The sequence below is a fragment of the Xiphophorus hellerii genome, chromosome 5, assembly GCF_003331165.1.
Source record: "Xiphophorus hellerii strain 12219 chromosome 5, Xiphophorus_hellerii-4.1, whole genome shotgun sequence".
NCBI classification, from domain to species: Eukaryota; Metazoa; Chordata; class Actinopteri; order Cyprinodontiformes; family Poeciliidae; genus Xiphophorus; species Xiphophorus hellerii.
Genome location: NC_045676.1, coordinates 29,350,270 through 29,373,230, shown reverse-complemented (window position 1 = coordinate 29,373,230; position 22,961 = coordinate 29,350,270). Strand labels below are relative to the sequence as shown.

At 39.2% G+C, this 22,961-nt stretch overlaps 1 protein-coding gene across 3 annotated transcripts in view; it reads right to left on the bottom strand.

Annotated features, from left to right (window-relative positions):
• Nucleotides 1-2,167: 2,167 nt before the first annotated feature.
• Nucleotides 2,168-22,961, bottom strand: part of LOC116720637 (axin-1-like) — a 29,029-nt gene continuing 8,235 nt past the window's right edge. Inside the window, exons 3-15 of one of the 3 annotated variants that reach the window (XM_032564011.1) lie at nt 22,431-22,589; nt 16,411-17,092; nt 12,487-12,680; nt 10,578-10,718; nt 9,862-9,996; nt 9,654-9,750; nt 8,421-8,558; nt 7,213-7,603; nt 6,243-6,417; nt 5,973-6,158; nt 4,729-5,028; nt 4,495-4,644; nt 2,168-3,710 (exon numbers count right to left, since the gene is read on the bottom strand). In XM_032564011.1, coding sequence (XP_032419902.1) covers nt 3,584-3,710; nt 4,495-4,644; nt 4,729-5,028; nt 5,973-6,158; nt 6,243-6,417; nt 7,213-7,603; nt 8,421-8,558; nt 9,654-9,750; nt 9,862-9,996; nt 10,578-10,718; nt 12,487-12,680; nt 16,411-17,022 — 2,646 coding nt within the window. In that variant the 5' untranslated portion in view covers nt 17,023-17,092; nt 22,431-22,589 and the 3' untranslated portion in view covers nt 2,168-3,583. Of the gene's footprint in view, nt 3,711-4,494; nt 4,645-4,728; nt 5,029-5,972; nt 6,159-6,242; nt 6,418-7,212; nt 7,604-8,420; nt 8,559-9,653; nt 9,751-9,861; nt 9,997-10,577; nt 10,719-12,486; nt 12,681-16,410; nt 17,093-19,287; nt 19,482-22,430; nt 22,590-22,961 lie in introns of those variants that run through there. The other 2 variants (XM_032564013.1, XM_032564010.1) reach the window with 2 other exon arrangements.

The window sequence follows — 22,961 nt, the reverse complement described above, 5'->3', positions numbered from 1 at the left end:
TTTCAGTGAACCAGCTTGTACAAAAACATGTTGTGGCACTGATGGAAGCTGCTAGAAGGACAGGGGGATTTAAAATGTGTTCGTTCCATTTCCTCAGAAATAACTAGACGAAATTTTAAGCCAATCGTGTCTGTGAAATAAACATGAACCAAAACCTACAGGAGGCTAACTGAGATAAGGATAATAGCAAACAGCAGGTCTGGTTTTAAAAAAAAAAAAGAACATTTTCCCTTTTAACTTGCATCTAAAAAGCTCAAAATTGTTCCAGACCCAGATTGAAGTTGATCTTATTTTATTTTTCTGCCATTTCTCTAAGCTGATCCATTTTTAGATGAGTGTGTCACTGACTATTTTAGTTATAGATCCATCCATCGAGATCAAAAATGAGTAAAATAACTACTCTAAAAAAAAAAAAGGTGCAAACCCAGCTTAATTAATCCTGAATAAATATCCGGCTAACAGCGGTCCTGCGTTTTTATTCTGTCCTGTAAACTAACAGCTGCTTTGGCTTCGGGTGTGCTCTTTCAGATTGGAGACTTGTACATTCTGTCATCTAACGCGCAGAAAGACAAAATGGCAGACTTGTAAATTATAAAAACTGCAGATTGCAAACGAGATGCACCGAAACACACACACACACACACACGCACACGCAAAAAGAAATGAACCAGATTTCAGCTCAACTGCGTCTGAAATTCAACCTGATCTTTTATATTATTATTTTCAGTAACAGAACGCACCATTTCAAAGTGCTACCAATGTCTTAGCAACACTCACTGCAAAAAAAAAAACACTAAATCTTTCGCAGTATTTTTGGTCTAGTTTATAGCACAAGTTCTTTATTACACTTGAATAAAGATAAAACTAACAACGTTTCAGCAAGACATAGGAGCTTGTTTTAAGTAAATTATTCTTTGAAATTAATAAAAGGTTACTGGGTCCACTGGCGGATTATTTCACTTATAACAAGACGTCTTCCCCATGTTATAAGTGAAAAAATAATCTGCCAGGTCTGGTTCATCAATATTGTACAAAGATATTTGTACTAAAAACTAGACCAAAAATACATGGTAAAATTATGATTTTTTTTTTTCAGTGTTCTTTAAGGAGGAAGTTGCTACAGAGCGAGAAAGGCTCACAGTTAACCATTTATTGTGGTTAAAGGTTTGAGAGAAAGAGAAGGTTTGTGCTATTCCAGTGCGAATCCAACTTGTTAATGTTGAAGTTTTATGTTTCTAGTGTTTTCTTGTCTTAAATTAGATGAAACAAAACTAAATTGGCACTCAGAAGGTTTTGATTGGTTGGTAGTTTCATTAAACTGGAGGCTGGGTTAGTTTTTTTTTTTAGCTAGTTTTAGCTTCTTGGTGCTAAAAAGTTACATTTAAAGTTGAGCCAGTTTATTGATGTTTCCTGCAATGGCAGCCCAAAGTACTGGTGATGAGCAGATATTGGCACCGTTTATTATTTAAACCAGTTTGGTAGGAACCCCTCCTCTGTTTTAGGGGCCAGTGGTCAGCAACATTCACATCTGTCAGCCATTTCTGCCCTCAGCCTCGCTAAATAGAATTTATCGACAAAAGAAAGAAGCCTATCACCTAGGAAAAACTGCTAAAGCTAGCATTTCTTTTTTATTTCCTTTAAAAAATTGCTCACTCACTTCCTTAATATTTTGGACAAAATTATGGATGATTTAAAGGGCCACAAGTGGCTGCGGAACCCCAGACCTCTGGTGTAAACGATAAATGCTCTTGTTGTATTCTTTAATAAAGAAAAAAATATCTTGAAATCTCTCTTGTGGTTGTTTTTGTTTGCTTTAAATTGTAAACACTCTCTTTTTTGTGTCTATTTGCTCTCACACACACACACACACACACACACACACACACCCACACACACACACACACACACACACACACACACAGTGTGACATCACCTCCACTCCTAACAGAACTGATTAGTGACTGCTCATGGATAGAAGGAAAGAAAAAAATATATTTATTGCCTGCTGGTAATTAAACTTTGTAAAGAGAAATCAGAGTTGGCTGAAATGAAATCAACTTTGGCAAAGAGGATTTCAAAAAAGTTTAAAAAAAAACAACTAAACTAAACAGGTTGAAATGGATATTATTATATTTAAAATGAATTGTCAAGATGGGCATTTTTTTTAGATTGGCAAATCTACTGGAGCAACATTCCCTTCAGCTCGTTACGGTAAAAATGATTCTTAGACACGCATGTCGGCTTGTAGGACACATGTTCTTTGGCAGAGATCACATACAAGACGGATAAAGGCGCAGATGTGATTGAGAATTGGTTTTTTTTTTTGTTGAAAAGCATAACGGCACCGACAAGGCAGGCACCCGGGATAAACCTACCGCTGAGGATTTCAACAAAGCAAAGAACATAAAAAAAAAGGCAATTTCTACATTAGCTTAATCTGAAGTCCTGTAAACACAGCGATGTGTACCCACCCCGCATGTTTCCTCAGCTTCCGCTGCAACACACACGAGACTACCAACTGGGGCAGATGTGGAAAACTTGCAGAGGTGTTTTAGAAAAGTGGGAATTTTGAGAAACATTATAGAGGAGGAAAAAAAAAAAGCTAGGTTCAGAAAAAAAGAAAGAAAAAAAACATTTAAGAGCAGACGAATCCTATCGAGACGACGGAAACGAGGGGCACTTTTATGATTTAGTGACGAGAAACTCCATCGCTGCTTCGACGTGATTTTCAAAACATACACAATAATACTATATAAAGTGAGATATGACAAAACAAAAATGCAGTAAATAAGTAATAGTACCTGCCTTTGTTCATATACAAATCAAATGAAATGATAACAAGTAGCTAGAATACTTGTCCAGTCAAACAAAATATGTAGCTTTGGTAAACAAGTTAGGAGAACTGTCGTGTGAACGGTAGGATGTGAGCGATCAGTGTGGGACGCGTTGGGCCGCGCGGCGGTGAGTACGTCTCTCTGTTCTGAGGCTACCAAGGCAAAAAAAAACAAAACAAACAAAAAAAACAAATACAAACGAGAAGCTAGATGAAAACGTTCAGATTTTTTGTTTCTGTCCTCTCCCCCACCGGTCCCCAGGTGACGAGGAACGAAGACGGCGAGCTGCCGTCCTGAGCACCGACTGAAGCGTTTCCGTGGTAATGTAGCAGCATTGTAATGGTCTGCAGAGGACACGCGCTCCTCCTTTAGAGCAGAAGTGGAAGACAACTTTCATCCTCTTTTTTTTTTCCTTCCAGAAGTTCCCTCACCCCCTTTCCATCAACATTTTTTTTTTAATATATAGCTCTCCTTGTTGATCTGTAAAGAACAGAACAGAGGGAAAATATTTTGCTCTGTTCTCCATTCCAGCATTATCTGACCCAATTTTTTTTTCCTTTGTTTCTGATCCAGGCAGGTATTTGTTTATCCGTGAGTTCCCATCTTTCATCAGTCGTTCTACGCAGCGTCTTTCTACCCTTCTGAGACATCGCTCGTCCATCTTTCTACTTGCCAACGTTCCGATTTCTTGCAGGTGTCGCGTCTCCTCGTTTCGATAGTCATCTGTTCCGTTTCCCGTTCCCAGAATTTCAGTCGACCTTCTCCACCTTCCCGACAATCTTCTCCTCAAAGATGGGCAGGATGGCGTCGTCGTCGCGGACCTCCTCGAACACAACTCCACAGTCGAACTCGTCGCTCACCTTTTTGAAGTAGAACCTGAAGATCAGAGGAGAGTCCATTGTTCTCAACATATAGCAACAAAATGCCAGCCTATTGCAAGGCTGAAACTTTTTCAATCGCAAACATCGTTAAATTTTATTTGGAATTTCTTATGAAAAACCAACACAAGGTAGCACAAAACTTTGACCAGTATCAGTGTTTGTCATATTTTTCTCTTTTTTTTTTTTTTTTTTTTTTTTTGAATGCAAGCCAAAAAGTTCCGCTTTGGTCTGTAGTGCCTCATTTCCTCTGAGTAGTCCAACACAAGGAAATACAGTTGCCGTCTCCACTGCGGACTTCGCTGGCTATGGTAGGAAAATATAACGAGGTAGCACAGATCAAACCATTATTCTCTGGAGCGAGTCAGTACGGAAAATACCGTATATCCCTCACCTGTATTGTGTGTTTTTTGTTCTTTACAATCCTGTATGTTCACCTCAAATCTGTGTTTGTGCCAACATTAAAATTCCATAAAGTTGTATTATGTAGAAACAAGTCAATTTCTGAGAGAAATGTGCAAAACTGGGTTTTATTTAGGAATATCAGCATAAAAAGTGTTGCATAAAAACACACCCCACACATCTGAGACAGGTGAAGAACAATTTGAAAACTACCATATCCGGGGTTTCCCCCAGTGTATTATAAGCCTGGCGGGCCACCAGGCTAAGCATTGTTCGTTACTAGTTTATAAAAAAAAAAATCTTTAATAAATGAACAAAGTAATAAAGCTTCAGAAGTATGAATACTTCTGAAGTGGAGTGTGTACGCTGTGTGTTCTCACCTGTAGTGGCCCTTTTTGGTAAGCAGCTCTTTAAACTGGCCCAGAGTCACCACGCGGCCCTTCACTGATGTCCGGTATGGGATGGGCTCTCCACAGAAGTAGTACGCCACGGTCATGTTCTCACACACCTGCCGCTTCCCAGACTTGTGTCTAACAGAAAGAGTGGGGGACGATCCCTGTCAAACGCTTGAATTGACGGAAAACCTGAAGTTAAAGCAAAAAGACGAGCCGTACTTCTGCTTCGCCTGCAGTAGAGCAGCCCTCCTCCGCTCCTCCTCCAGCCTCCGCCTCGCCTCCTCCAGCTGCGTGAGCGGGTTGGGGGCGGGGTTGGGTGGCATGGCCGGGTCCTGGATGAACGGGTGCGAAGGCTGGACCTGAGTGGACGACGAGCCGGCGATCGCCGTGGACACCGAGGAGGAGTTGTTGCGCAGCTGGGCGGAGACCCACGGGTGCACGGCTCCAGGTCGCTCCACGGAGGTCGGGCGCGGCGACTCGGTGCTGGTTCCCGTTCTCCTGGAGCTGCTGGTGCTGCCGCTGATGCATGAGGGAGAGGACGGAGAAACGGGTTCACATCTTGCAGGGAGGTGAAGAGAGCTGAGCAAGATGGTAACTGGGTGCGTACGGTTTATCCCACAGTAAAATTTAAGAACGTCTCAAGGATTTTCAAGGTTTTTAAGGTTAAGTTTTTTAAAAAAATCTTTTCCAGCACCACAATTGAGATAAAAATAAGAAAAATGAACTAAAAAAAAAGAAAGACCATTTTAGTTCACTACCTTATGACATCATTTAGTACTGCTATTAATAATGTTTTGTGATTGTATCATCTACAGCAGGGACAACTTAATGTAAAAAATAAAGTGACCAAACACTAGTTTAACAGAAAACCCTCCAATTTCAATAATGTTGTTTAACATTTATAATATAAAACTAATCCTAATTGCACAGATTAGTATGTCACTGAGTCATTAGAAATAATAAATATTCATTACATTGAAACAATCCAAACAAATAGTTTTGTGGTAAATTACCTTCCTCTCCAAATTAAATGTTTAGTCACAATTTACAAAGACAGACCCAAAAATATCTCTAAAAATGTTTTTGTTAAGTTTTGTAGCATTTAGTAAATAGAAATACTTTTGGACATTCTAACTGACCTAAAGAATTAGAAGTTTGGTCTGATTCAACTTCAGACAGTGAGGAAAAAAGTATTTATTAGGTGCATAAAAATATCTGGTTTCAAGGCTTTTAATCAAACAATAGATTGCACCTTATTACAAAACAGTGCAGTTTGAACACCAAGCGCTTTCAAGGACTTCAGATAGAAAAAAAGCTCTTTTCAAAACTTTAAATACAATTTTAAACATCTGTATGAACCTTCTCAAGCACTACAGAAGGATGAATGTAAGGTCTTACCACACAGCAATAGAACATTAAAACTGACATGAAATAATCTATAGTAAATGCGAGGTTTTCCTCACCCATGAGAACTCTTCCTTTGCCTGTCTCCGTCCATCATCCATTGCAAAATCTTCTGGTTCCTCTCCAGATCCTCCACCTGAGTACCCGGATAGCCCTGGGTTTCCAGGCCACGCCCACTCTCGTCACCTTTGCTCGACGTTTCCGTCTTCTTAAAGCCCCGCCGTGACATTGTGCTGCCTTTGCTACTGCAAAAACGCAATAAGCCATTTAGAGGTCAACTGAACAAATAAAAGACAGCATTTTACTAGCGAGCAGACGCGCATGCATACCCGTAGCCCATGCCCTCGAGGGTGCTGGCTCCAGCTCCGTCTGCGTAGTTTCTCCGGCCCGCGTACTGGTTGGCTTGGTCTCCGTTCAACAGCAGGTTGGGCGGAGGCCGACCTCCCGTCTCCTCTTGTCCGTCTCTTCCTCTGTGGTGGTAAACCTGCTTATGGTGGTAAATGCCTGGAAATAAATCAGGGAACGGTTCAATGATGTGCTTTTAGCCACAACACAAGGCTCTTCCTCAAATGGATTTGATAACTAGGGAAAAAGAAACTAAATTAAGTAACAATTTAAAACCAGAAAAATTCTGAAGAAATTTAATAGGGGACTGCCAAGAGTGCATGTCAGTCAGAACCCAGCGTTCTGATTCTGAACTAAAATATAGTCAATAGTGGGTGCTGTATCAGGCTAACATGGACTTACTGAATTCACTATGTGTATATACTAAAATTAGCTAAAATGCTAAGGTTAGCTTAAATGTTGTTAGTAGCATTTGTGGTATCACTAGTGTATATAGACTTACATTGACTTACACCATTCAGTATGCTAAATGTAGCTAACTGCCAAATGTAGTTTATGCATGAAAAATTAGCCAAGATGCTTATTTTAGCTGTAAAGCTAATGTTAGCCTGAGGGCTATTGCTAGCATACAGGGGAATAAGCATGTAAACACTACTTGGCAGTATGTGGGTTATCATTAGCATGTTGATTAACAGTGACTTACTCCACTCAGTATGCAAATATTAGTGTGTGAGCTAAAATTAGACAAAATGCTATGGTTAGCTTAAATGCTGTCAGTAGCAAGTGGGGTATCACTAGCATGTTGCAATGCACTGGAGTATCCAATGAATTGGATATAAATGTTCATTTTAAACTATAAACGCCTGAAATGAATACATAATCAAAGGAGACAGAGAAGAGCAAGACTTCCTACAGAACAAAATGGATAAAGTGTTGGAGCCCTGAGTGGTTTACCTTTAGCCCCCACGGTTGGCAGACTCTGCCCCCCTCCTCTGTGTGAGGGGTAGTGAGGCGGCCCAATCCCTCCGTCAGGTGAGCGTGACGTTTTGGGCGGAGTATGCCGCCCTCCGCCGCCTAAGCTGCTGTTGGTTGCCCCCGGCGACTGGCAGCCCGGCGTCTTCATCACCCGCTGCACATGTTCGTCCAAAATGGATTCGGGGTCGTCTTCGTGAGGGTCCTCCATGGCGACCAGGCCGCCGTACGTGGTGGCTGCTCCCGTGTTCGCAGTGGTCTCTGAATAACGGGCCCCGTACAGAGGTGGAAACGACGAGGGGAGGGGAAGTGGTATGCTGTGAGAAGACATGGAGGTCGTCATGGAGACGTCGGCGTCGTCGCCCTCTTCTTCCTGTTGGGAATGGAGAGCAGAACTCAATATCTGGTCCTATGTGTGTGAATGAATAGAAATGCACAACTTGACAAATCCTGACGTCTCCATGTGTCTTTATGCTTAAGATCGACACTTAAAGTTTCAGATTCCCTGTCAAAAATTTGTTTTATGTTTGTATTGTAGTTTCTCAACTATACCTCAAAACAGAATTTGGTTCGCTTTGCTCTCAAATGATCATTTTTGCACTTTATTTACTCAAGCAAAATGCAGAGACATCATGTTAATTTATTATTAAAGTAACAACTTAACTTCATCCAAATTCTGTCCTGGATTTGAACAAAATCATTCAGAAGAAAAACCACAAAAACACATAAAAGGTCAAAAGATTCCAGATTTTATTAATGTCTCTTGGTCATCATGCTCCTTGGTTCCTTTGTTGTATTTTGCTGGTGTCAGGCGTCTTTTATTCACCACCTGACACCAGCACTTTACCTTTTTTGCTTGCTGCAGAATTTTCTAAGCGAAACTGGGCTATCAGTAAAACTAGATGCAGATGTGAAATGGTTGCTATGGAAATTCAGACCCAAATTTCGTGTCAAAAAAGAACATGCTATTGTCCTTCTTGACAGGTGGAGATATTGAAAGTTGGAACAATTTCTTTAGATACGGAATACAGTAGATGAATTACCCAACACTAACACACATGATGTAACCTAGAGGAGAAGCTCCAAGGTAAAACTCGTTTCTGGTAATTCTTGCAACTTCCCTAATGCAAGACCCAATCTATGCTTTCTCTAACGTAGACCTCGTCAGCCTTTACAATCCGAACACTCACCAGTCGTACTCTCTTCAGCCTTTCTTCAAGCCTTTCCTGGGCCTCTCGTTCTTTGAGAACAGCCTCCAGCCTGTTGATGAGCTCTGCTGCAAACATCTCCGGCTTTACGTGGATGTCCTTTGGTATGCGACACGTGCGCTTCGAGAAAAACATACACACACAGATCACACTTTAAAAATTACATTCTGCTACCCGAGTAAGAATGTTAACAACGTGGAAAAAAACAACAACATACCAGATGTTTTTTTTCCCAGATCATCTAGATGACCATGTCCTTTCTAGAGGACATCATCTAGAAAGTTTATGAAAATTTCAACTGGTAAATTTAAGGGAGGTTTTCGGGTATATATAGTGATGTATACTCCCTTTCTGAGTTCTTGGACAAATAAAAATGGACTTTTATTTGTGTCCAACAACTTTACATCAGAGTTGACAAAAAACAAAATAAATCATATATGGAGTACCTCAAGGTTCCATCTTGGGGTCCTTCCTATTTAATATCTACATGCTGCCATTTGCTCAGCGTTACTACAAATAATAAGATTAGTTACCATAGTTACACAGCTGACACATGGCTCTACATTACATTGACACCAGCTGACATTAGCTCCCTAAATCTCAGAGAAAAGACTTTAGAAAACGTTTGTTTATAATTAAAAGCATGGTTTAGAACCAAAATTCATTAAAAGACCAGATGTTGTTGTTGTATCAACCTTCCAGATCACTCAGGTCTTTTGATTCAAGCAGAATCAGTCAGAAATGGAGAATTTGAAGTTTTTGTGTTCTTTTAATTAATAACAAGCTTCAAGAAAACTCCAAAAATGCTTAAACACTGACTTCCTTGAATTCAAAACTTTTGGTATTAGAAGGTTGGTTAATTAGAAATGTGTCTTTCTTATAAGCAAGGGAAATGTGTTACTGCCTACCACAGCCAGTAGACAGGAACATGTGGGGGAGGGGCAGCACTGCATTACTCTCTGATCGATACAGCCAAACAAAACTTGGTCACTGCATCACATTTAAGTGACATAAAATAGTAAGAATGGTAGAAAAAAAAATACTTTCATCAGCTTTGAAATAATAACTGTATGCACCTGGATACATACAGTATATCTGACCTGTATCTTCTCAGGATAAAGAAAATCCACAGAATTTACTCCTGAAGAAGATTTAGGTGTCTAATTTGCCACATATATTTACATTTCTAGCTAACAGACAAACAAAGACACTCACAGGTATATGAGGTAGGGGCACACGGCCATTGGCTTTGGCACTTTCATGCATCTCTTTCCGATGCTGCTTCCGATATCTGTATGGAGGAATACCATCTCTGGAAATACGTACAAAAAACAGGAAAATATTAAAAACGCAAACTTTACTCTCCTGAGTAAAGGGGTCTTAATGCCTTTAAATGGATAAAAGGTGTGGATTAAATGCTTACACACTGCTGTCGGTCAAGGACATTGTATCTGCGTCGCTTGACATGCTCTGCTGCTCACTGTCGTTGGCGCTGGTTACTGGGGCCCGGGCGTAGCCCATGTTTGCGTAATATGGGTTTACTGGCTCTCTCCAAGGTCTGAGGGATGACGGGAACAAAAATCAGGATGTTGACATTAATGCAGCACTTTCATACAGATTAGAGATGAAGAATTGTTACTTTTATTTTTTTAAATGTGAAAAAATATGCTAAATATATGAGCAGAACCACATGGAGAGTGATTGACAGCAATAAGACCCGCCTCCTGGCTCTGATTGGTTGTTTCTAGTTAGCACTGGGATAAGGCAGAGGAGCTTGATTTCTTTTTTTCACACATTTGTCTCATACAGTACCATACCATCACGATATAGTGACGGTTTCAACAAATGTAAAAGAAAAATATATATATATTTATAAAAGTTACATACTGCAGCTTTAAAATACACATTATATTAGTCTGACATTTGTTTCATTTGTTCACACTTCTTTAAGGGTTCAGTTTGACTTATTAAATGGATTATGTGAAGTTACATAACAAGCATTTTCTTTAAGCTAAAGCAAAACAACTGAAACCTTTCTATACAGCCCTCAGCTTTGCATGAATAACAAAAAGGATTATGGCATCAAACTTTAATCTACTGCTATTATACTCCTGCTAATTAGATCATAGCAGCACACACCTGTACTCCCTGCTGTCCTGCCTCCTCCTGTTGGGTGAGGCCCTCTGCGGTGCCGTCTGCATCAGCAGGCTTTGGGTCAGCCTACTCACTGGTGTGTCTCCGCAATCTTCTTCATCTTTCTCTTCCTCTCGAACTCCACCTCTAAAACATAAAGGAGACACATTCAAACAGCCAAACTTTCCCCAACTAGTAAAGTGTGTGTGTGTAAATTTCAGTTTCAACTACAGTGCTAAATACAGATGAATCGGTACTTCTTGAAACATTATATCCACAAAGTTCAAGATTGGGATTTTTTTTAAGGTTATTTGTGTTGCATGAAAACACAACGCTTCCGCTAACTGCTACGCTATTGATGCATGTGTGCTGTGCTATGCTAAGTGTTTTTTTTGTTTGTTTTTTTATTTTTCCATTTTTTTCTCCGAAGAGTTTTTGCGGCGCTAGTGGCTCGTATTTTTAGCGACAGTAGGCAGACAGGAAAGAGGGCGAGGAGACGGGGGAGGACATGCGGCAAAGGTCGCCGGGACCGGGAGTCGAACCCGCAACGTCCGCGTCGACCAAGGCCTCCAAACGTGGGGCGTGCTAACCCCCTGCGCCACCACAGCACCTAAGTGTTATTTTTAGCCAAAAAATGGAAACTCATCCATAGTTGCCAACAGGCATTGTTTATGTCCATTTTCAAAATGTCGCCAAAATGTTTACATAAATGTGTGATAATCTGTCATGTTACAGATGCACGGGGCGATTTATTTTGGCTAACGTTACATGTGCCAACTAATCATAGTGGCTACATTGCAAGGCATTAAGTAACAGTCGGTAAGTTGTGTGGAAAACAAACTGCAGCACTTACAGCAGGTGTGTCAAATGAAGATAAAAGCACAGCAACAGATTGAAGGCATGAGTTAAAATGTATTTATTTGTTATATATGTTTCTGTCTTTACTTAAATGAGATACTTGTAGTGAATATTTCAAGTTTTAAAGTATTCATAGTAGTTAGTAAGATATAATCCCTCTGTCACACAGCAGAGTTGAAACTGATATGGAGGTTTGGACCGTTTGTTTTTCTGGATGGAGCCTAGGGCTGGACAATAAATCAATAACATACAGTATATTGCAATATACATGTGATCAATATCAATAAATAATACATCTGATAGAATGTTCAATCATTTCACTAAACTCCGATCCAGAACAAAACAGCATTCTGGGAGATGTAGGCAGAAAAAGGCTTAGCCGCTCAACCTCTCACGAGGAGCTAAGCTGGGTTGGTGGCATCAACTAACTCCCTCTTTGGTTACCTAGCAACAACCTGTTGAGCACCTAGTGCACCAATAGTTTCAGGTTTTGCCTGAACTGCTTGAAAATAAAAAACAACGGCGTGGAGAGAAATGAAACAGGAAATGTCACGTCACCAGTTTGGCAGTATTTCAGATATTTAAAACAAAAAACTAATCAATAATTATGGATTTCGACTGATATGAAATGCTTGTATCAAACACTTGCTTTATTTAGCAAAGTTAAATAAATTAGATAAGAGCTCATTTGGGAGCAGTAAAAGTCTCTGGATGTACGATGTTCTACTTATTACAAAAGCTTGATTATAAAAAAATTAATACTTTGTATTGTCCTTAATATTTTCCATTGTGAGAACTTTATGTCTGTAATAATTTTACCCCGATTACAAAGTAAAAAAAGTCTCCATCAGCATCAACGACCATTATTGGACGGGTCAAATTTCTAAAGTAGTGCCTTGGCACGGTGGGGGAGACACATAAATGTGAACGCCACACTTTTCAGAAACAGCAGGAGATTTTACAAATCGTGCATCGTTTTGGAATATGCACTTTCAAAGAACCTGACGACAAAAGCCAAATGCTGAAGATTTGAACGGTGATGAACAGTTTGTCTCACCTCCACTCCACATCCTCAGCTAGAGTCGGCAGATAGCCGGGCGGCGGCTTGGCCAGGCCCGATGAGGGACTCTGATCGCTGGGATTGGGCTTGGGGCTCTCTCCTCCCGTCCGGGTGTACTCCAGGTAAAGGTCAGATTTAAGGAACAGAGGGTAGGTGTTCTCCTCCATCATGGCCTGGATCTCCGTCTGAGCCTGGAACAGAAGGTTGTTGTTTTTTTTTTATATTCAAGATCATGACTGATATTGTACTGTTTAAAATTAGTCCAGTCTTTCAAAGTTGCTTATACGAATCACGATCCAGCTGTCTAAACACAAACAAAACGTGAATTTGTTCACAATTGTGTCTGTGATTAGGGAAAACAAAACAATGTTTCAGGATGTTTATGTAATAAAAAGATTTATAATACAAATCAAAAGTCGTGACTCATCTCACATTTTGGTATATTTTACTGTAGAAATACGAGTTTTCTCTAAGTGACTTAAAAGGTTTTGATTATTAATCATCTTGTCTTTCTTGCATATTGGCTTATTTTTATTCATTTTCATTTCCCTGAGAAAGGATAAGTCAGTGTGGTCACACAGAACGGAAAATTAAATGAAATTGTTACGCAGTCTGTTTCCAGCAGAGTGCCACGACAACGTCCTTCTGATGGTTTTAAAAATAACTTGTTAGTCTGCCCATGGAGCTAAAATAAAAAAAATAAAAAACTTGTCATATAATAAATAGCTACAGAACGATTCATCTCTCTGTACTGTTTTGTCTTTGCTTGTTTTGTTTTTTTTAATTATTATTTTAGTACAAGTCTTACACAATGAATTTGCATTAATCATCATTAATTGATTATTGTCCACTAATTTAGTAATCGATTAATTGATAACTGGGGAACACAGACTAAAACATTTATTACGTTTGTATTTAATAAAAAGGAATTGAATTATTTGTTTACTTGCATTTTGTATGAATTTTTTATATTGTATAAAATAAGCTTTAGTAATAATAAAAAAAAACATCTGCAGGTGTGCCAATTGTTTTTACTACTCGATTAGTGAAAACGGGAAAACAACGGTGAAGTAAAACTCACATAGTTTTAGAAGTGAGGCTGGATGACATTTTAGTCAATAACAATAATTATAATATTGTATAGTGTTTAATCAATACAAAGGAAAAATAGTCTAAATATTCCACAGTCTGAAATCCGAGTTCTCCCACTGTTTGTTCAATGGCTCGTTGTTTTTACAAACATGATTTCCAAAGGCTTCATTCAAACTAATCCCTCGGCTGTAATGGTGTGTACAAAATTGTCAAGACAAGAATAGAACGTTTGACAAGCGAGTCATAACGAAAGCTTCACAGAGTCCTGCTTTGCTTTCATCTGAAAGCAATCTCCCTATAAAAGGTTGCATCATTGATGACAAGCAAGCCGTTGCTATTTTACACACATATGTAGTAAAAGAAAGAAAGCTGAAGTACATTTGATTTTTGCTCGTTTTAGTGTCTTAAAGGGCAGGCATTGTATATTTTCCAGGCACATAGTGTCATTTTATAACACAGACATGTAACTATGTTACCTTCAGTTTTTATAAAATTCTGTCAAATATGACTTCAAAGAAATTTTACTTTGTAATACAATCCCTTGAAATTGGGCCTCTGTCTCTTTAAGCAGCTCCTGCTCTGTCTGACACTCCGCCTTCAGGTCAGACTCACCTCCTGAAGGAGGAGTGTCTCCTCTATTAACATGGCTCCTCTATTAACCCTTTAATGTTTTTACCAGCGTTGCAGAAAGAAGTAGCTCCTATAATGAGCTTACCATATGCACAGTTCTACCAGGTGTTTGCTAATTGCTGCTGGCTAGTCTGAAGGAGCTGAGTGAGGGAGTTGCAGAGGAGGGGTGCTGTGTGAGGTGGAAGCTTGGAAACTGCAGCTCAGAGGAGCTTTGTCTTTGGAGGCGGAGCTAGGTCCACCAAGGTGTTTTGCACATGGAAACTAAAGGGTTTCTCAAACATGCATGAAAGAATCAAGGCAACACTCCACGTATGTTTTTGATTATGGAACAACATTATAACATGATGTAAAGATCAGAAGAATTGATTTTACATAATACTGGCCCTTTAAAAACAAAACATGTGCAACACCTAATAATGGCAAGAAACAACTTGGTGTACCACGAAGGCAGTTTTACTACAGAGACCCAGTCTGTCTGTGAAACCTAATGAGACAGAAAAGCAGACATTTTTTTGGTGCTGAAAGTCCCGGCCTTGTACACAGCTGTACAGGTAAGCAACAGGGTTGGTAATTCAAGCACAACTCCAACACTTTAACTTGTGACCAAAACAATCCAGAGATAAGATCATATCTAACAGAGGCCGGCATCAAACCAGAGTCCCTTCAGGTGATTTCCATCCTTTGTAGATAGGCTGAGCTTGACTGGAATGATACTAAGGTTATGAAGAGGGATGAAAACTTTGTGCGGAAATGTTTGATTATCTGAATTAGCTGTGAAGCCGCTAACAGTAACTTCATCCGTTATGTGTGTAAATCGTGTGTTTGCAAAACCTTCGGTTTCCCACTGAAACACAGATTTGTGTTTTCTGACAAATCTGTGTGACAGAAAACACAGATTTGGTTGAACAGGTACAATACAAGACATTAATGTATTTCTATTTTGTGAATGCAAGCACTAAAGATTATATATTTAGTACAATAAATATATAATCTAATACTTAGTTTATACCTGCATGTCTTTTTTTATGTGGGGTATGCATATTGGATTAGTCTAAAATAGTTTCTTTACAGGTTAGTTGGAACCTGTAAAGAAACAATTAGTTGTCAACTAATTTTACAATTAATCTAAAAATAAAGAAAAAATTAATACTGCTTTATTCTGGATTTTTTTAAAATCCAGAATAAAGGTTTTTATTGGATGCCTAAACCTAAAATAAGGTTAAATTAAAGCAGAAGAAATGTATGTACACTATAAAATGTCAACACATTATAAAAACTCTTATAACTCTAAGCTAAAGTGTTCAGCATGTTGTACATAAAAAATATGGTCAGATTGAATTTAAAGTAAAGACAAATTCACCAATCATACATGGGTCCAGATTCTCATTTGTTCAGAATGAAATGTAGCACAGAAATCTGACTGGCTTCATAAAGTAAATTCAGTAGCAATTTCAAACAAATTGTAATTTTTTGTCCCTCCTCATGCACTGCACTTTTGTCAAAGCGATAAAATTTGCACAGCGTGGTCTTCCAAAACTTCTAAACAGTTGCACACCCCACCTAATTAGTCACTGAACCAGACACTTTATCCTCGAGTTTGTTTAGAAAGTACAGAACAAAGCTGACCAATGAGAGGAGGGAAACTGTACTGACACACACACACACACACACACATACACACAGGACCCCAGAAGCCTGAAGCGAGGGGGACCCTCCCCTAGAGATACATCGATCCGATATTAATATCTATGTCGGTTCAGATATTGGAAAAAAAATCTAGATGGAGTATCAGTGACAATGTGCCAAATCCAGAAGGGCAGATCTATTCAGTTTAACTCTATGTTTTGTGCTCTGAGCGAAGTCGTGCTTTATCATTTATTTTACATTATATTTAGAATTCCTATATGCACTTTCTGAACAATTTGAAATAAAGTTTGTTGTAGTTTTTTTTTTTTACCTATTGCTTTTGACAGTTTCTTTATTATTCATTTCTCAGTGGCTGTTTTACTTCAGTCTTTGCACTTTGTTCAGCGCAAAGACTGAACAAATTAAAGTTGTTGCTTGTGATACTCCAGACATGTTTTTATTTAGGGAATAACATTGTAAGATGATGTAAAGCTCAAAAAAGTTGATTTCACATTACACCATCCCTTTAATTTTCTATAATAATACCCACAATGCATGCAGCGTTTTAATCACCTGTTCAAACATGGCAGGGTCTAGATGTGGCTTTCCCACGCAGTCTCTGATGAAGCTCTTCGTGGCCGCTTTGATCGTCCTGGAGACGATGCCGCTCCCGTCCACTATGTACTTCCTGTAGATGACCTTGGCCAACTTGGTCCTCTTGTCCTGGCTGGTCTGCCGGAAGCCCGAGCACGCGAACCAGAAGTCGACCAGGTCTTCGCACCCTTCCTGACACAGGAAGCTCCGGAACAGGTTGGTGCCATCCTGGTCGTCCAGGAGCGAGTGAAGCGACTCGGCCCACTTCAGGTACGGCGGAGTCGGAGACGCCGAGCCCTCCGGCTCGTAGCCCAGGTCCAGGTCGGGCCGGCGGGGGGTTGCGGACGACGAGGAGGAGGGCGCGTGACTCAACGGGTCTCCCATTTTAGAAGAGGGATATCCCTGGGTTTGGGACAGGCTGCCCGGACGGCTGTTGCCCGACTGGACCGGCGGGTCCAGATCAGTGCCCTCCTCGCCGGGAACGGGAGGCCGGGGGGCATCTTCGGTGAAGTGCGCGGGGCCGTTCAGAGAAGCCACGACGCCTCCGCCGCCCCTGTACCCGACCCCATGTAAATCTCTGACAACGCTCATGTCTCTGGTTGCAGAAGAAGGAGGTCAGACCTTCCTCTGTAGCAGTGAGTTTGCTGGAAAACAATTCACCCTGGGAAGGAAAACGGAGACAACTTTAGCAGAATGACTCGGCACAACAAACGCAAACTTGTAAAAATATAGGAATGACTAACTGATCTATCACAGCCCACATGAGTCAGACCGCCTGCGTTAGAGACGTTACTAACAGAGATCACACAGCTGCTGGATTTATTATTTTACAACCTGGCAGGGCCATTGTAGAAAAGACTTTTTATTAGCTAGAGCAGGTTGGATTCATTTCCAATCCCCAAAATGAGACAAAAGACACAGATTTTCATTCGCAGTCTACTTTTTATTTTTTCCCCCCTTCTTTCCATCTACAAAATAAAAACTTTCAAATCTGATGGAAACATACTTTATTATCCTGAAAGTGTGAAAGATTAATCTGAAAAGCGACAAAATAGTCTGTAACTTTCAAAGTACACCAACTCAAGCTCCTTTTGACCCCAGTAAAATTTGGTTGTCATGTAAAAAGAAAACATGGCTTCTCTGCCAGGTTTATATCGCTTTTAAAAGCATGTAACACACTCAATAAATTTGATCCAAAAGCAGTATCGTGCCAGTTTCCAAACAGCAAATTAGTGACAAATAGTCTGATTTGAGTCTAACCTGTAAACTGATTGATGTTAATACACAAAACTCTTAGGTTTTAAATACAGATGCACCGATCAGGCTTTTACCGGCCTAAACCGATTTCTGGTTTTATCTGTACGTAGTAAGCAATCTCCAAACATAACATATGACTTGCATAATGTAATGTATAAAATATATGATGGCATCTCTGGTTGCACTGCATGCCAAGAGACAGCCGAATGCTAAATGTTTCCCAGCAATAACGAAAACAAATTATGAAATGATGCCAATTTTATTTTACTATTTAATAAAGGGTCACCACTTTGCTTTTATTTTAAAGTAAACTGCAGAACATAAAACACAATTTTGAATTTTGAAGAACCCACAGGTCTTGCTCGTCAGTACAAAAGTGCTTCGGCTGCTGCTTGTGATCCACTTGATTTGTGATTTTGAAACCGACACTGCATCATCCCCTTAAAAACAACCTTTTTTTATGTGCCACAGTGGTTTTGAGAATTTTCGATGCTATAATGCAGGTTGAGCATATTCAGAACATAACCAACCTGTTCTTTTTTTTTTACCATCATGTTAATGATGAAGTCAAATGTCTTTTTATTTCATATTGCATTCCACAAACTATTACATTCTACCTTGACTTAATAAAATGACTATTGCACGCTAATTATTTGACAAAAACTGACTTGAACATTTCAGCTGTCCCATTTCATCTACACATATGAACTTTGACAGAATTTATAAGTTATTTTATTGCTCTTCAAACGAGAGGGTACAATTTGCCATACAACTGGGGGAAAAAATGCTAACAGACGCTTGTAGTGCTCTATCAAATACAACCATTTCTAGTGGCGGACAATTCTTTTCAAAATCTTATCGGACCTAGTTATAGAGTAGAAAAAAACTAACACTCAAAATGAGACTGAATGCAAAACAGCAGCTAAAGTGCTAAAATTTTGCTCGGCTAATTCGTCCCATAAGCTAGCCAGCAACTATAAGTTCTGCGACTTGAAAGCAAAGCTCCCGAGGGACCAAATACAACCGAGAACAGTGTATGCAAATTTCAAAGCAGAGGTTTACTGCTAAGTTCTTGCTGTCTGTTTACCATTAAACTCACCGAGCAGCGCTAAGAGCCGGCGTAGCTCACTCTTCGGAAAGTTAAACGTCATTTCTCAAACAATCAACTAGTGTTAAGAAGCTAAGACAGCTAGTTAGCCTCGTAGCAATGCCACCAGCGATGCCAGAGCTTTGAAGTGAGAATCTCATTCATGTTGGCCTGCAAAAGACGGTTGGGGGATGGGTACAGCAACAAACTCCACAGCCACACAAGACGGGCCTGCATGCAACAACACTTTCAACACAGGCGTAATTTATACGCTTAAGAGAAAACTCCTGCGAAAGCAACACCAACTTTCCTAATGAATACGCCCGACATAAACCGGCTGATGGAACAGCAAAAGAAACAAGAAAGCGGCAGCACACTTTCCACTCCAGCAGCTGCAGCAGCAGCGGCGGCGGCGGCAGCAGCAGCTAGCTTCGCTTCTTAGCTAGTTTGTTAGCTTCCGAAGCTAGGTGCGTTAACGTCCCGTGTTTTCCCCTTAAAAGTGTCCGTCTTACCGTCTCTGAAAGCCCGTTCCCCGTGGTCCGCTGCATTGGGGATACTGGCGTGAACACGGTGCTCCAAAACGCGGCATATGGATCGATTTCAGTTAATAAAGAATTAACAAAAATATCCCGTCGCCTTGCCCTCAACTCCCCATGGTGGTTAGTTTCAGAGCAATAATACAGAGAGGGACGGAGTACGTGCGAGCACGCCAACTGTGAAGTACGTTCACAGGGACTGCAGGAAGCCGAGCGATGTCAAGAACTGAACCTACAAACACTAGCAACTCTTTTATTATGATTTTTTAAAGTAAAAGTAATGACTTAAAACTGAGTTTTATAACTGTAAAACATACATACAGAGCAAGAAATTCCCTTCTTTATTGTGCTAATGTAACTCAATTGCACAGATATGTCTATCCCTTACTTACGGCATATAAGGGACATTTGCTATACAGCATATACTGTATATCCCGTAAAATGTGCATTAAAAAATCTATATAAAATTAAAAAGTAAATATATTTTATTGTAATTGTACTTTTCTTTACACTTTCATTCAGAAATATTATGCTATAACAACCATCGGCTTACATAATCTTGTAAAAAAAAAAACAACAAAAAAAACACTACTGACTGGATAATTTTTCAGCAGGCTATTGTTGACGCTCTCAACAAGAATCCATTGATTTAAAAAAAAAAAAAAAAAAGCTATGTATTTAAAGATTGCTCTACTCAAATGTTTTAAAGCTGTCATATGCAACATTTATTTTTTTAAAAAATTATCTTTTACGCTTGGGGATGTAACAATATCTGTTAAAACTGTGGCTATATTATATAGTATGAGACATATTCTGTGAAAAAAGTCAAACTTCACTGTCTTCTCCCAGTGCTAACTGCAGAAATACACTACTCAGTAAGAAAAAGCCAATCAGAACCAAGAGGAGGGTCTTGAAGCTGTCAATCAATCTTGAGTGTGCACTGCTCACACCCTCCAACAGGTTCTACTATCAGTGATTCCTGACAGTAGAACCTGCCATGAATGCTTAAGCTAGTTAGCATAGCCTCCAGCATCGGCTGACAAGCGGTTTCTCTGCCATTAGCACATTTAGCAGCGTGTGCACAAGCTTGACTAACAGCGCTAAGACCTCCTCCTGGCTCTGATTGGTTGTTTTTAACCAGGAGAGGTGGATTTCTGGAGATTGCAATAATAGCACTGCGAGGAGATGGAGGAGCTTCATTTAGTCACAGATTATTTGTCTTGTACCAAACTGTTAGAACATAGTGACACTTTTAACAAATGTGTAAAAAATATAATTTTCCTAATAAAAGTTGCATGCTGCAACTTTAAATGAAGCTATTCCTCTCCACTGTCACCCCATGCTGGCTTAGGATTATAAATCTGTTGGTTTTACTCAATAGATGATATTTTACCAACTAGAATTGTCTGACAAAAGTCAGACAATAAAATAAAAATATGACTGCATTTTATGGTATTTGGATTCAGCTGCACTGTTTTTAAATTGCTTTTGAATATGAATCTGTCTTTACTGTCTTGACTTAAATACAATTCTACTGAACATTTGTTGTTTTTTTAAAAATACTTGGAGATTACATTTGTTTTGTATTGCCCATTCTATAAATAAAGTGAATTTTAAAATAATAATAATAAACTAGATACATTAACCAAAATCATTTCTTATATTTAAATATGTCCAGGCAGTTCTTTGAGTAAATTAAAAGTATATTTAGCATTGGTCAAATTGGATGACTAAATACACAACACGGTAATTGTCTTTTTGTGTTTTGTTTTATAAGTGGTGTCTTTTTTTAACCAAACGTCTCTGCTCTTTTAATATAGCATAAAAACAATGATACGGTGTTTAAATAATTACAAATATTTATCTTCATTTGAGTGTGCATTAATAAAAGAATAAAAATGTAATGAGAAAATAAAACTCAGTCAGACTTTGTAATATTGTATCATAAGAAGCAGCATTAAACAAATTACTCAGTGTGAGAATTCTAACATTTTCAAGATTATTAAAATTAGACCAGCTTTTCATTTAAGCCATCATTATATTGACATTTCCAATGGTTTCAGATGTAATTCCAGTTATTTATTTGAAATATATCATTACATAATCACAACATGGGCAGCAGGAGCTACAACAAGGCAATTAAAATGTTATTATGCACCACTGGTTATTCATATACCTGTACCACAGCTAGTTTCACCTGTTCTACAGTAAAAATCTAAAAACATTTTTTTATGTTTTATAAATATCCATATATCTTCTGTGGTGCATATCTCCAGCATTAATTGGGTCAGAGGTGGGGTACACCCCAGGCTGGTCGACATTCCATCACAGATGTTTTACAAATATAAAAGAAATAAATAATGCAAGAATTATACAACTTGACTTGGGTAACAATGCCTCAATAAAGACTATATTTTAAGTTATAAAAATGTAAAATAAAAGTGCAGAATTTTTATCATCCCGCATAAGGAAAAATGGGGCGACAGGCAAATCGGCTTTGATAGTCACATAAACTACAGTACAGTAATGTGTAGGAAGCATGTCAATGTGTATGTATTGACATGTTTTGACTGTATGGGATGAAATATGATTCGTTTTGAGAGGGAAAATATGATATCTGCCAGATCAAATTGCAGATTTTTCTTGCTGTGCAGGAGAATGATGAAAGAGAATTACCTCAAAAAAATACATAGAAATATATAAAAATATTAAAGTTTTATTAGTGCCCATCATAAAAGGGAGTAATTAAGCTGATTTTATTGATGAGACCAGTTTTATTTATTTATTTTTTTAATTTTGCATCATAGGAATAGAGACGTGCCCAACAGCGCCCCTATCGATTTAAACTTACAATTACATCAATTAGAGAAAGTGTAAGATTTGCGACGAAAGGGACTGATAAGTTGTTGCACGAATTACCCGGATGCGACAGAAGCAAACGCCGCTAGTAAAAAAATAATAATTTTAAGTCGCTATTTGTATGAAATGAACGATAAAAAAAAAAAAAAATTAAAGAAGCAGAAGAGGCGCACAAGCGAGTACGCAGGTATGCTAAACATCACTCTGGCTGTAAATACGCGACATACCTGAAGCAAAACACATGCCAGTGGTGACCTCACCTCTCAGCCTGGTTGTTCCTTTGAACAGGAGGGAAGTCATTTAGGAGCCAATGTCCACACAGGCAGAGACGCTGGCAGGACCCAAAGAGCACGCCGCTGCCGCTGCCGCCGCTCGAACATCCTCCCTGTCACTCTCCTCCGCCGTCAGTCATCCAGGAGCTGGTAAGTGTGTGTGTTAGAGAGAGAGGGTGTGTGTGTGTGTGAGTGTGTGTGTGTGTGTGTTAGGAGGGAATGAGGGTGAGTATGGGGGGAGAGGGGGACAGAAAGAGAGAACTCCTTACAGTTTTGGTTTCTATTTTACGTCGCTTCGGTACATTTCTCGCACGAATTTTAACATTTGGACAAAAATGTTGAGCATTTCTCGAAACAATTGGTTCAAACTGCTAATTGATGGCCTGCAAAAAAAAATGTCACTTGCTCAAAATGGATAGGTAATTCCTCGCAAGCAAGTATTCATGTCAGTGTCTGTAATTAAAATGAAAAGTCTTGGTACCATTTTTATGAATAAGAGAAGTCTAATAATGGCTTTGT